The 15,282-nt window shown below is 39.0% G+C and overlaps 1 protein-coding gene across 2 annotated transcripts; it reads left to right on the top strand.

Annotated features, from left to right (window-relative positions):
- The first annotated feature begins 567 nt into the window (after window positions 1-567).
- On the top strand, window positions 568-15,053 carry zbtb44 (zinc finger and BTB domain containing 44). 2 transcript variants are annotated; one of them, XR_010167918.1, is made up of 7 exons: window positions 568-865; window positions 3,001-4,105; window positions 4,986-5,070; window positions 6,478-6,629; window positions 7,611-7,911; window positions 8,270-9,417; window positions 10,889-11,014. XR_010167918.1 is itself a non-coding variant. In XM_063907161.1 (6 exons), the coding sequence occupies exons 2-6, from the start codon at window positions 3,040-3,042 to the stop codon at window positions 11,283-11,285; spliced, it is 2,001 nt and encodes a 666-aa protein (XP_063763231.1). In that variant the 5' UTR covers window positions 568-865; window positions 3,001-3,039; the 3' UTR covers window positions 11,286-15,053. The 2 variants fall into 2 exon arrangements, 1 of the variants encoding a protein (XP_063763231.1); XM_063907161.1 differs by lacking the exon at window positions 8,270-9,417 and having other exon boundaries at window positions 10,889-15,053.
- The last annotated feature ends 229 nt before the right edge of the window (window positions 15,054-15,282 follow it).

The following is a 15,282-nucleotide window of genomic DNA, read 5'->3' as shown; positions in this document are numbered from 1 at the left end:
GTCAGAATCAGAAACAGGTTTATGTGTAACAATATCCTATTTAATACCAGTCTGGCATAGCATATTAGATTTAAAAATCGAATTAGTTAGAAATACTAATAGGCCCATATTTTCAAATATGACATTTGGTTAAGGTTACAGACAACAGTCTGACATGTTGTTTTTTCAAATATAACATATCGAAATGGAGAACCACATTCATAACAATAGTAATATTCAATTTCATCATAGTCAACACTTTTTTTTCCAGGAAGCATAGCTACAAAAGTAAACGTGTCAGTTAAACATGAATATAATTCACCTTACTGAAGAGAATGGTTGTATGACATAGTTCAAGGTGTGAATGTAAACGTGACACAAATATTAAAATATCCAATACACACACCCATTAAAATTAAATTCAAAACAAATCTGAATACATTTGGAACATCGTGTGCCTGATATGAGCATGTGATGATCAGATTACCAGAAGTGTGATTTTTATAACATTTCTGAGCAGTGCCTGAGTTGTGTTGTACATGCTGCTGAATCTGAGACTTCCTGTTACTGTAGAGTACCGTGAGAGATGCGCGTTGCATTGTGGGGATACAAATAGAGCGCAGAAAAGACAGGGGAGCACAAAGGAATGATAACAGCACCTCCAAAACTTTTAACTTTAACCTGTTGTCATGTTAATTCGTGTGACCGTTAATTCAGATGTAAGTTCGGAGGCTGGCAGGCTGACAACTGCCTGAGAAGCGCAGGGAATGTGAGTGACCGGAGCGAAGCGGCAGGGCGCACCGCTGTCTCCCACCATCGCTGCTTTTTGTCAGCTGAGCTTTTGCATCCCGAGGCCCAGCAGATACCACGGGCCTCATCCCAGAAGGTAAACCCCCTTCGTGTTGTCTGTTGGATAACTGTAACCCTGCTGTGTATACTTAAATACGCGTACTTTGTTGTGTACACATTAATAAGGTCAAAGTCACTAAATAATAGTACTGTATTTGTCGGCTAGGATAGCTTCGTAGCTAAGAGTTGTTAGCTAATGTTGAGAGGTGTCGAGGGTTATTCACGGTCCAACCGGAAATGTAGCTAATTCGCCTTCAAAATAAAAGATTGTTTGATGGACTTCTTATTTATTCCACCTTTTCAAACGTTTGTGTTTTGTGTATAGTAATGGTTTGTGTCTGTTTATCAATGAATTGAAAAGAAACAGTTGTATTTCCTATATTAAGTTAATACTTTTGAAGCTAAAATATTTGGCGTAGGGATCTGTCTTTTATTTGACAGTTACAGTCGGACGCACTTTTCATCTTCTGGGTGACTTGACTTAACAATTTGACACTTAGCTAGTGTTTGCTAAACTGTGATTGTTGTTGCAAACGTGTTTGTACGGCAGCACAAGTCACTTAACCCCATGCCTTACATAAATACATGAAACAATCTTTCTGCCGTTTGTGTGCAGCCCTCGGCAGTTTGTTTCAGCCCAGTGCTTGGGGTCTCTTGCTTACGTGCTTGATGTAAACAGAGTAAAAGTACCAGGTTGAAGGATACGCCTCCTCTGCTCTTTCACCATCATGAATATTTGTGTATGAAATTAGAGTAGTTGGTAAACTGTTGTTGTTGCTGACTTATGTCGTTATTAATCAATATGTTGATGTACGTATATAACATTTTTATAACTAATATGAAATGCCCGTCATGCCTTTTTAAAATGTCGTTTAGTTTTATAATGAAACAAAACAAGGCAAATTCGTTCAATGTAAGTGAGTGTTCAAGTGAAACAATAACCATCAACAGATCCTTATTTGGAGAAGTTAAAAAATGGTTCTTAATTTCCTAAAGGAATTAAATATCGAAATAGTCAATATATTCATTTGGTATAAGGTTATATGTCAGCCTCAGCATTTCCTTTTAAGATTTAGAATTGTCTTTAACTAGGTACGAGGCATAGGCCCGAGGTATAACGGCTATTGTCGAGTCAATGATAAAGCTAAATTATTAATTTTTACTTTACACTGCAACTATTTATTCCCTTTTTATAGAATAATGTTATTTATCCTCTTTTAAAAATGTAATTCATTCTTTTTTTTAATCATGTTGTATTTGTATGAATCATTGCTCACATACTCCATATTCTTTCTGGTCGTGAAGAACTTAATAGAGATCATAGAGCTAAATAATCCTCCTAGAGGAGATATGTTATCCTCTAGAAACCCCCAATATAAATAACACTTTTTTATCCAAGCCCAGTTTGCTGGTTCAGGCTATCTACTCTCCTGTTGCACCTCCGCAGCCCTGGTCTGTAATTCACTTTGCCTTTACTGGGCCAACATAGCCCAACAGTATTTTCCTGTGGTCTGTGTGTGTGTGTGTAAAGAGGAGTGCGCTCTCCCTGCGAGAGCCCCTTCACTTGAGCTTTTGTTTGATGGAAAATCTCATGCCTCAGAGAATCCACATGTCTCGCAGACAGCTGCTGAGCATCCTGTAGTGCACTGGCCTCCACATGGGTCTGGCTCGCACCGCTGCGCATCTGCTTTGATTGTTGTTACATAACTTGGCATTTTGTCCTCCGTGCTCCCTACCCTGCTTTCACCCCCCCTTGCCTTTCCCTCAGAGAGAACCTTAGTATTTTTCTCTACTGATTCCCACTGCCTTCCACAATGTGCTTGGCTTTAATTCATCCTATCTTTACCATGGTGGTGGTGTTGTGTAGTGGGGGATTTAACAAGTCATTTTCTCTGTATTGATTTCTAATGCTAGAGTTTAGTGAGAGTCCCTTGTGATATGTCATTTGACACTTGGTTCTTAGAGCGCAACAGGTTTAATCTGTTTAGTTAGGTATTCACAAGATATCCTATTGCTTGCATATATATGCATATGTAAAAAGATTAATCATGAAAATGACTACACAAAGCTTAATACAACGTCATTTTTTATGAATGTTTTGTTTTCCTATGAGAATAGTTCTCCTGAGATTTTTTTAAAGTTTTCTTTTGTTTCTCTCCCATGTCTCTCCAGGACGTATTTCCTGTACGCTGTCATAAACTGGCTCCCAACATGGGGGTGAAGACTTTCACCCACAGCTCCACCTCCCACAGCCAGGAGATGCTGGAGAAACTCAATGCTCTACGCAACCAAGGTCACTTATGTGATGTCACCATTCGGGTCCAAGACAAGCTCTTCCTGGCCCACAAAGTGGTGCTTGTCTGTTGCAGTGAATTCTTCCGCTCGAAACTGGTGGGCCAGCCAGAGGAGGAGGACAAGTTTGTTTTGGATCTTCATCACGTGACCGTCAGTGGCTTCGCTCCTCTGTTGGAATATGCATACACGTCTACGCTCTCAATTAGCACAGAGAATATCATCGACGTCTTGGCAGCTGCCAGTTACATGCAGATGTTCGCTGTTGCAAGCACATGTTCGGAGTTCATGAAGTCTAGCATTCTGTGGACGCCGGGTAACAACAGCAACAATAACAACATTTTGGCAGATAAACCGCACGAATCTGCACCGGAGAGCGCCTCATCGAACTGTGCGCTCACGCCACTGGACGGCAGCGTGTCACCTGTTTCGTCCGACTGCAGTGTGATGGAGAGAAACGTTCCTATATGCCGCGAATCGCGACGGAAACGTAAAAGCTTTGTGACAATGGCATCGCCTGAGAGTCCGCTCAAATGCACTACCCAGATGGTCAACAACTCCCCTCAGATCCCCAACCCTTCCCCGTCATTCTCCGACAACACGGCCCAGCCTGTGGAGTCCTCTCTGGCCTTCCCATGGACTTTCCCCTTCGGTATCGATCGCAGGTTCCACTCAGACAAATCAAAGCTCCCCGAGAGCCCTCGTTGTTTAGAGCAGGGCACCCCGGAGACGTCAGGGGTGGTGGTTGGCCGGCGGCTCAGCGACTTCCTCACGTGCGAGAGCTCCAAGGCGGTGTCGTCACCAGTGCCAACAGAGGATGTAGATGTTAGGGTGAAAGTGGAGCGGCTCAGTGATGAAGAGGTCCAAGAAGCGTCTTCGCAGCCCGTCAGTGCCTCTCAGAGCTCGCTGAGTGACCAGCAGACGGTGCCAGGAAGTGAACAGGTCCAGGAGGAGCTCCTCATCAGTCCACAGTCTTCCTCTATAGGTAGGTCTGTTCTCCCTATCTGAAATATCCACAGCATTTATTAATTGACCTCCCTAATCAAATCCCTAATACGTTTTTTTAGCAGCATTATACAATCTTTGGATTTGTGTTGTTCTCCTTTTTATATATTAGGAGTTTGTAGTGTCTTTTTAGGCCTCTCCAAAACCACAAGAGCAATATTATAACTTCGGCACTGTTTGTCTATGTTTATGAGCTATAATTGTTAACATGTCCGACTAACTTAATATCTACATTAGTAACCTCCAAAGGGGTGTTATTATCTGATTTTGTGGGCTACCACGAAAACTACCCAATCATGATTGAGAGATTTTATATTAAAGAGGCCCTATTATTTTTCTTTCTTTCTTGTAGTGTGTTGTAAAGTTTTGGTGCATGTGAATGTTCTGCAAAAGCTTTGTTAGAAATATGAACTTGAAAAAGTCTGTGTAAACACTGTCGCTTGTCCAAGTATACTGTTATATAGCAAGCATCCAAACCCTCCAAGGGTTATGTTAGAAATAAATAACATTCATTTTACCTTTACAAATAATACAGAGGCTCACAAGTTCCAACTTGCAAATCAAGAACAATGTCGTTGCTTTGTTTCTCTGTCCTGAGCATGCCTCATCAACTAGTCAGTTTTGTTGTATTCCTCTCAGTGGAACGCTTTATTGTCTTGTGGCCCAAATGCTGTATGAAAAACCTTTTTGCCCTTCCATAAATAAAAAAGGAACTGGAAAGACTTGCAATTTTTTTCGTAAACTGTTGAATAGCACAGTTAATTGGAACCTAAACTAACCCCATCCGACATGCTCTAGACCTTATCCTGTAGTCAGTAGACCTGCTACTTTATGAGTCACTCCTTTCTTCCTCTCCTCAGGGTCGATGGATGAGGGAGTGTCTGAAGGCTTGCCGTCAATGCAGGGAACCTCTAACCCTGGAGGACACGCAGAAGATGATGAAAGGTATTGTGATTTGTTCCAACTTGCAGCAAGGCAAGTCATAAGCAGTAAAGGATATATAGACGTAGAACTCACAACTGGTTGTCTGAGACACACCTGTTTGGATAATACTTTTAATTGTCATGTTGAAATGTCAAAGACGTGATGTATTTTAATATAAAGAATGCTGGCTGCTTTTTCCAAAAGCCTCAAGCCACAAACATGAGCGATGCATTTAATGGGAAGCTATTTGATCGTCAAACAAATCTGACGCATTATACTACCATCACTATGGTGGTCTGACACTCCCTAAAGCCACAACAACGCAACAGTGTGGCTGATTATTCTCCCCGACAGGTGCACTAGGGACGCAGTTGCCTTGTATACTGCAGCTGGCCATATTTTATGGGTCTAATCTGTTCACACATCTGGGCGGCTTGTTAGGCATTTACACCACAGCAACACTAATAGAGTGTGCAGTGAGGACATACTTTTATAGGCCGACCCAGAAGTTAGCATCAAAAGAGCTCCCTCGAAAACAAACAGTTATTTTTTCATTAGATTTTGGAACATTGCAGTAAATAAGATCTGTAGCAAACACAAATGTATGACACATTTTGTTTAACAGGATAATCTTCACATATAAACACCGCTTTAAAAAAAAAAATTGTAAGCGTTAGTACTATCGTCCGAAGTCAAAAGCTAACATGCTATAAACAACCTACATCATCGTCACATAGCTTCACGTCACCACGCTAAGCTAAAGGCGAGGGGACAGGAAGTGGTAAAATGCTAACTCTTGTCTGGGTTTTAAGTCTTAATCCTGCACCAAACTATTAGTGTGGGTTAATAATGTGTTTACAGCTATGAGTCAGACAAATCTGAATAAGCATCTTTATCTACTTTATATAAATGCTAATACTTTTGTACTTTTACCTAAAGGGGACATATTATGCTCATTTTAAGGTTTATGATTATGTTTTGGGTTCTACTTGAATGTGTTTTTAAAAAATTGAATGTTGGAAAAAGAAAATATATTTTCCTCCTGAATATAGCTGTATTCACCCTCTGTCAAAAATTCTACGTTTTGGTGCATGTCTCTTTAAAACAAGTCTGATCTGATTGGCTCCTGGCACCTTTGCTGGTTCTCAAGCCATGGGTGAAGAGACTCTGTCGAGGGCATTATGTGACAAAGGAACCCATGTTTTCGGAAAAAAGCATTCCTCAAAACTCTGACTAGGATGTCTTATTTCACAGTTAGTGGGTTGTTAGGCATCCTAGAAACCCAAATGTATGTTTACAACTACAAAAAAAGAGAGTTCTCATAATATGTCCCCTTTTAAGTTACAATTTCAATGCAGGACTTAAGTAAAAGATCTGAGAAATGTTCTACTGAATAGCATTTTGATGTTTCCTCTCTTTGTGTTTTAGGTTAGAGGGTATTCAGTATCCCTACCACCTTTACATCAGCCCCTCTGCCAGGTCAGGCACCAACGGCCCCGACAGGCCCTTCCAATGTCCAACCTGCGGCGTCAGATTCACACGCATCCAAAACCTGAAGCAGCATATGCTCATACACTCCGGTATGTGAGACGGGGTAAAAGAGAACTTCAAGATTTTTGATCTTGGGCAGCTTTAGAAATATTTGTATAAGTTTAAGTTAGAAACACCATGGGTCATAAGCAACGTCTGAACAAGTATTCATCCACCGATTTCACATGTATGTTATGTCAATAAATTCAATATAACAGCAACCCGGCAAAAAAAAGTAATGCAAAAAATAATGTTATATTTTGGTAATTATTTGGTGTACCAATGACACTGTAGGTTAATATTTGTCGAAAAAGAAAACCTAAATAACCCATATATTAGCTTTCAACAGATGGTAACTTGCTAGATTCTGACTAGAAAATAAACGATTGGTTGATTTCCAAATGCATTTATTTAACGCTTGCTGTTGATATTTCTTTGAATTATTGAGCCATGTGCGCGATAATGTACTGATGAGTTTAAGCCTCTTCATTTGAGGGATTTTTGGGGAAAAATATAATACAAACGACAATTTTGATGAATGAATCACAAAGCATGTCAGTATTTCAATTTGAAAAAATATAACCGTACTTCATATGGTATAAAGAAGATGCATACCTTTATAGAATCAGTTGGAATCCAACCCTTTACATTAAAAGCACTTATCAATTTGCTGACTATAAGCAAATTAAAAGACATTGATTTGTGGAGTATTGAATTGAAATCATCTTGTGAAAGGGAAACCTGTTAGGAGGCCTGATAGTTTAAAGTCCACATCAAAATAAAACACAAATCTATGTTTCTGCAAAGTTTTCAAGTTGTAGAGTAGGAGTTCTGCGGTTGAGGGGATAACAGAAGTACTCATTCTTCCCAATAACTCTGGGAAATAGTGATTTGAAAAACTGTTAAGGCAGGCTTTGTAGTACAATGTCATTCACCCCTCTTGTTAACCTCACCCACACACTGATATCAACACGTGTGACGCTTATGCACAGAACAGCTGAACTCTGTTGTTTTCTTCTCCCCCCCCCCAGGCATTAAGCCTTTCCAGTGTGACCGCTGTGGGAAAAAGTTCACACGGGCCTACTCCCTAAAGATGCATCGGCTGAAGCACGAAGGTAAACGCTGTTTCCGGTGCCAGATATGTAGCGCCACATTCACGTCCTTCGGGGAATATAAGCACCACATGAGGGTCTCCCGACACATAATCCGCAAGCCGCGGATTTACGAGTGCAAAACGTGTGGGGCCATGTTCACCAACTCTGGCAATTTAATTGTACACCTGAGGAGTCTGAACCATGAGGCATCTGAACTAGCAAACTACTTCCAGAGCAGGTGAGGAGTCCGAGGGCACTGACCCTCATCATTTACTCAGATCTCACCTGGATCAGAAAATTACTCAAGTTTAGACTCTCATACCTTAGGTCCATTTAATCGTTTCCCCTCTAGTCTTCTGTTGTGTAGCATTGTTTCCGACATGATTGCAATTGATTTGAATGCTCAGATCAAGAGTACCTGACGGTACCTGAAGTACTTGACGGTATTTATTGAGAATTGAACTTATTTTGAGGAATCCATTTGCATTTCGGGAAAATTATACATTTTCATCCCAATAGTTACATGACAATAACTATAACACTCTTGTATATGTTATGTAAGTATGTACACTAACTGCATTTCAATGGGCTGTTAGAGCATTTGCCGTTTGGGACCATTTTTCAGGAGACTACAAAAAGTTATTCAACCAGACAAGGAAGCTGTTATAAAAGAAAAATGCACTTCTACACTTCAGCTTCTGTGCAGATTAAACAAACAAGGTAAACAATGTTGATAAGTGAGCTTTAAAGGTAAGAGTAGATGGATTGTGTGACCTTTTCCAAGAAAGCCTTTTCCCTATTTCCAGTTCTTACGCTTAAGCTAAGCTACAGACATGAGGGTGCTTTTGGTCTCCTTTTTTAACTCTCAAATTGAAAGTGAATAAGGCCATTTTCCAAAATATTGAACTATTCCTTTGATTTGATACGGAGATAGCAAATACCTCAAGTTACACTTGGCTCCGTTTACTGACAAATGCGTTGTAAAGGTGATTGAGTAATTATCAAGTAGACAATAATAAGTATATCATTTATTATAATGTTTCATGTGAGGAGGCTTTTGTATTTAATTGCAGAATTACAGTTTTGTTTTTAGGAATTTTTTGGGCTGGCCTGAAATCATAGAGTCATCACTTAGGCCTCCCCTAAGACTATATAAAAAGCAGTATTTATAGCATCAGTGGTTCCACCGCTCAATCTCAGTTACAACACTCACTTACAATGCAAATTTGCCCGGGCGTACCGGGAGAAATCACCGCAGGCCACCGTATTAAAAATAAACAAATGGTTATTATGAAATATCGTAAATATGTGTATTGTAATCAACCGTCACCCGGGGCTGTGTATTTTTTTAGGGCCTTCAGTATAAAAAGTTCTTGTTTTTTCACAGTTTTGCGAAACAAAATTTACAATTGGCAATGTATTATTATAATGTGCCTGGGTGGTTTAATAACGTTCTTTTGTGCAGTGTGACAGACCTAAAACACATGTTTATTTTTTACCAGGGCTTTAATGAAATAGAGTGGGTTGTTTGTTTTTATCAGCAGCTCAGCCTGCCTCATGAAAGTCAGAATACAGTGTCTTTATAAAGAAGAGTGTTTTTATTTCCCAGACTTTTCCACTTCTTAATCAACTCAAGCCCTCACAGGTCGGCAGGACTCAAACGGGCCATTGACTCCACAAGGGTTTTATAGTAGAAGGTCTACGCCTGAGATCATAACAGTGTGGAAAATTCTCTGGCATTACAGTAAGACTCCTAACTCCCATCCTCAGTCTGCACATAAAAAGATATGTTAACTACTCTGAGTTGCAAAGCAGTTTGTCAGATTCAGCTGATGCTTTGCGAAGACAGTTCGACTCCACCTTAACTATTTATACTGGATACTGAGCTCTTATTCCTTCTGTGCTTGATACAAGCCGTACATGTTGGGAACTCCAATGGAGGTGATGAAATCATTTCCGCATGAAAAAACACAACAATATCTTTGAGATCTTGAGTTTCCTGTCTTACTTTGTGCCAGGACTACAAGATTAGTTTATTAGTCGCCATAAATCAGCTGTGTAAAATCTAAGCATACATTTGGAAAAAAATGTTGCCCTAAAATTGAGTTATAAAGGGAAAAATCCATCAGATACAATGTATTGGTTACAGCAGTAGCCTCCACATACCAGAATACTGTATACTGCAGCCACAAGACCCTGTGTGTTCTTCAGTTTGAATCATGTAGTTTTTACTCAAACAAACGTTCTAAATTTCCGTTCCTTCATGCATACATCTTTGAGTAAAAGACTACCTTTTTTTTGTGGCTGTTCTTCTGGGAAATGTAGGAAATCCCTTACTAAAATGGGAGTAGATGAAACCGAATGGAATAAAAAGGAAAACAGTTCTTCTTCACTAAACTAACACATAAGCAAAAGTGCAACTTGTACATAAATACATTTTTTGTGACCTATAGTCCAAACCCGAAGGATATATTATTTCAGACGGATGAAAAGCAGCAGATTGTCATATTTTAAAAGGAAAGAATCTTGACTTATTAGTACATGGACTACTTGCTTCGTCATAATTTCCTCATGTGTTACTTGAACTGTAATGTTTTAATTTGGGGAACCATCCCTTTTTATTCCCTATTATTAACATTTTCCTTGAAAACATTGAACATCACATCTATTCTTAAATGCTGAATGTTAATCTTTTCGAAAGCTAATTCCTCAAAATCAGATGATGATTAAATCAGTCTTGCATTCTTCTCATCCTAAAGCTGCATCTACAGGATACAAAATAAAACGGCTGTGCACTGACTTTGCCGTTAGGGCTAACCTCAGTATTGCACACTCTTCAAATTGTTGCTGAGCACTGCGCTCAAAGTTCAAACAATTTAAACTTGGACCTTGTTTATGGCTGACCATGCGACGTGCAACCAATCAGATGATAGCTGTATGAAGACGCGCAAGCTTGCACAGGAGGTAACCATAGAAACGAAACATAACTGGCTCTTTTTACAGCAAGGCTCTGTTCCCAACTTTGTGGTGCGCGAAGAGCAAATCGAGTATCGTGTGAATGCAGCTTAAGGCACATTCAGTGTCTTTGTGAAATGGTAGCACTAATATACCATCATTTTAGTTGTCAAAATCTACAGATTTAACAAAGATTTTTTGTTGATAAATGTAGGAAATGAAAGGACATTGAACTCCTCTCATTCTCTTGGTCTCTGCAGTGATTTCCTCGTGCCCGACTACCTGAGCCAGGTCCAGGAGGAGGAGGAGGCACTGGGAGTTCAGTATGAGTTAGAGGAGTCGGAACATCAGCCTGTGTACCCGGGAAGCACCTCCACCGTTGCAGCCTCGTCCTCCTCCTCCTCCTCAGTACAGATGCCCGTCATCTCCCAGGTCTCCTCCTCTACCCAGAATTGCGAGAGTTCCTCCGGCTTCCTTTCACCCGAGCCCCTGGACCCCCTGGAAGCCCCATCCTCCCTGAAGATGGACGCCGACGAGACAGGCGCCATGACAGAGGAGACCAAGATGGACAGCAGTGGAGGAGGCAGTTCCCCTGAGGTGTTTGAAGAAGAGCAGCATGCCCAGGCCAAGGAGCTGGCTTCAATTACCATAGAGTGATTCTAGCCTCCTACTTGCCCACCATGTCTTACTCTGCAGTCATGTCATATGGGAATATCTGTTGAAGTGCCACGGCGGCTCAAAGGGAGAACTCAGACATGTTGAAACCTCATCATGTGAGGCCTTCAGGTCCCCACGATTGAAGTTTTCCGGAGACTTCAGTTGCCTTGATGATGTTTATCTACAGATGCACTTATTTTACTTTTGTTTTACACCAAATCCAGCAAATTAAATGATTGTTTTCTTTGTTTGAATTATTCCCCCCCCCCCCCGAGCTTGACTGCAGCAATTTCCTCTTTGGTGACATTTCTTTGGATCAAAAAAATTGTCCCACCACCAAATCTCTTGTATTTTTCAAGTGGAAGCAGTATTTTTTTAGTCATTTTGTAGGAGGGTTGTTTTTTCCCATATGACGTGAATGCAGCACTAGCTAAAGTCGTTTCTGTCTTAGCCAATCGAGGTCTGTTGAATCCAAGCCTTTTTGGAAAGTGCCTGAGAGATCCATTTTAACGAAGCAACGTGTAGAAGAAGGAGAAGTCTTGACTTTGCCAACAGTGACAAATCAAGTCTTTGCAAACTGAGCTAAATACAATAAAAAGCATTGTAATTCATTGTTTGTTTTGGTTATTCCTTCGGTGCCGTCGCTGTAGGCAAACTGTTTAAGATCAATATTATGTATATTGCAATAGCTTGTACTGTAGTTTACTATTTGAATGCTGTGTTTGAATGTTGGGTGTCGTGAAATATGATATGTCAGGTGTGTGTGTGTGTGTGTGCATTTCCTTTTATCGATATGAACGCAGTACTTTTATTTAATTTTTAATTTGAGATTATATTGAGTATTCCCTTAACATGTGTGCAGTATATCGCTTCTGACATAAGTTATTTTTGTATTATTATTGAACACTGTTGTTAAATCAAACCTTGCATCTCCAAAAAACTAAAACACGTAACCTTTTTTTTTAATATATATATAAATCTAACCAAATAAATCAATAGAAGATTCAAATTTGGAATGACAAGGTTTCACAATAACAATGTTATATTCCCCTTAAGGCTTATGGTAATGTAGCATTTTATGGATTTGAACTGAGGCCTGCTTGTCTTTGTTTTTTTATTTTTAAAGCCCATTTGTGTTCTAAATATTGATATCTCACATGGCTTTCAAAATCTGGTCGATATACCAACAGGTACACTGCAGATATTTTATGATATTGCATGGCTGTTGTGATGTTTCACTTTGGTACAACACGTTTATTTTTCTTCTCAATCATTGCGTGACTTTTTTTCAGTGGATAAACCACCTTTTTACCTAGGTTGCCACAAAGGCAGAAAACGACATTGTTAAATGACTAAAAATAAAAACTGTGTGTGCAGCAAGGGAGCAGGAAGTGATGCAAACAGATTAAGATTGCTATCTGTGATGGCCAGTTTAAAGTCAGAACAGATTACAAGTTGTTGGTATGTGATAATATTGCTTTAAAAGCAATGCAAGTGATTGAATGCAAATACTGTGAGTTGAATCATTATAAATGATGAATATATTGTGTATCCTTCACCTTACACAGAAAGCACAGTTCGGCAGTTGACATTACTAATCTCAATGTTTGTTTTTTTATTGCTTTTGGTCAAATTTCCAACTCCTGTTATCTGTGTCGTGCAAACATGGTTGTAATTGTCTACTTGGACATTGTTGTGACTGTATTTGGAGAAGATAATGATACTCATGGTTATAATCCATGAGTTGAATGCTACTTACTGTGACTGGGTATGTCGTTTATTTTTTGTCGCCCCTTGAAAGTAGAACAACAGCCGACATTAAGAATTACCACAGCAGGATGTAAGACCTTGTAACACAGGGTTGATTGTAAAATGTAAAGATGATTATTGCTGTGATGAGGGCATCAATATAACCCTGTCCTGATCATTTAAAGTCACTGAGAGCTGTCTTAATAAGAGCATCCTATCAGTCAAAAGGTTGTGCCATTTGCCCTTTTTATCTGGGTACAAATCACTTTTTTTTCCTACAGGACCAAATGTTCTCGATCTCATTGGGGATTTGCCATGGCAATCAGTAATTGCACATATTAAAAGAGAGATAATCATTCTAAGTGGTCCATGCTATTAGCAAAAAGGGGTCCTGCTGTTTTCGCCCCTTAAAACACTGTATGATGTTGTGCATTTAAGAGGCTAGCCTTAGTAAATGGACCTATTAACTCTAGTTGCACAATATCAACATAAAAAAAAAAAGTTTTCTATTCTCCATTTGTACGTCATGCTTTTCATCTGTTGTGTTCAAAGTGTCTGTATTCAAACAACTTTTTTATAATGAAATGCTGCTGTGTGTTGATACGCAAAAGTGCCCAAAATATTTTCGTGAACCGATGGTGTGCAATAAATGGACAGGTGTCGTTTAAAAGATATATATATATATATAGATTAAAAAGAATGTATTTTGTTTCAAATCAAATGTGACTGAAGGAGTATCAAATAGGCAAGGACCCCTTTCGATCTGTGAAACTTGGAACAAAGCTTTGACATCAAACAGCTCCTTTCTGTTTGTTTTTAAAGTTGCATGTTCATATCGTTCTGTGAAGTGGAGAGCATGTTTTCATTGGTTCTGTCAAGGCCTTATTTCTAGATGACTCTTCATCCAGCGTAGCTTTGATATGTTGTTCAGCATGCCCTCTTCTTTTTATCCCTTTTTATGTGCAATGTTTTAAGATATCTCGATTATATACAGGACATGCCTTGTCAATGTACACTTGATGTTGTATACGTTTTCCAGTCCTTATTTAAAAGTAGGAAAATATAAGAAAAAAAATATGGTAGCTCTTCATAATGGCATATATTTTTGGTGACTTTTGTATTATGGTTGCTGTTTCATGGCATCTTTAGATAATCTTGTTAAATGTGAATAGAACAGCTTAGTTTGGGAGTACGGGGGGCCTTCTTCACTTTGTGACCGTCTGCAGTGTGTATATATACATAAATATACAGTATATACACTCATACTATGTTGCATATTCTTTATACTGTTAGGCTACTTGATTACAACCTGCTTTGAGACAGATGTTGTATTTTGTGTCTTTGATACTGTATTCAAACTGTACAAAACATCCCGGATAGTAATGCAACGTGCACATTGTTTAGGGAGAAGTGACGTTCGTGGTGTTGAGTGTTTTAACTGGATCATATTCCACAGTTGGCTGTTCAAATCTGACAAGACCACTCTGTATTTTAGAGTTTATGGTGTTCTGAATCTTTGCTAGTGTTCTGGCTTTGCAGTCCTGTTATTAAAAAGAGTTGTTTTTGCAAAAGTATAAAATGTAAATTAAAAAATATGTTTAAAACTTGTCTGAAGAGGGTTTTTGTCGCTTTATAGTTTATTTGACGACACATTATTTTTTCGTTTTCATGTGACTACTAGAACTATGTGATCACAAAGCAAAGGCTGTGATTTTAACTTCACATTTCACTAGCCTCTGCTAATTAAAGTATCTAAGTACTTCACACAGATCTGATTCTAGGCCAAATAATACCTGTTGCCAGATTTGATACTAGACCAACTTGAAAGTGTGACGTTTGAAAATGACTAGACTTTTGTAATAGATGTTGTTAAAATATGTAATTATATTATTGAAAACAATAGTACTAATCTGTCCAGTACTGAAAAGCTGTTTATTTATTTTTTTGTTGCAGTTTTTAGCTCCTTTTCCTCTGCCTCAAGAAATAAATGCGCAAAGTGTTTTTTTATGCTTTATCTTCCCACATGTTTCCATTAATGTTTGAACCAAGAGGAATCTGTGTTTTTTATAAAGGGTAAAGGCTGTTTCATTTGGATGCGTTTTAATAGTGTGTTCCCCTTTATGCATTAGCAATATCATATTTCCTTTTTATCCAGTTTCAAGCCACATTTTACAAAACACTCTTTAGATCTTAAGAATGTTTTACTTTATTTTACACACATTTTTACCACAAAACAACAGTTTTGGAG

The sequence above is a fragment of the Eleginops maclovinus genome, chromosome 18 (assembly GCF_036324505.1).
Source record: "Eleginops maclovinus isolate JMC-PN-2008 ecotype Puerto Natales chromosome 18, JC_Emac_rtc_rv5, whole genome shotgun sequence".
Lineage (NCBI taxonomy): Eukaryota > Metazoa > Chordata > Actinopteri > Perciformes > Eleginopidae > Eleginops > Eleginops maclovinus.
Note: the sequence above shows the minus strand (reverse complement) of the source record. Positions and strands in the feature narration are given on the sequence as shown.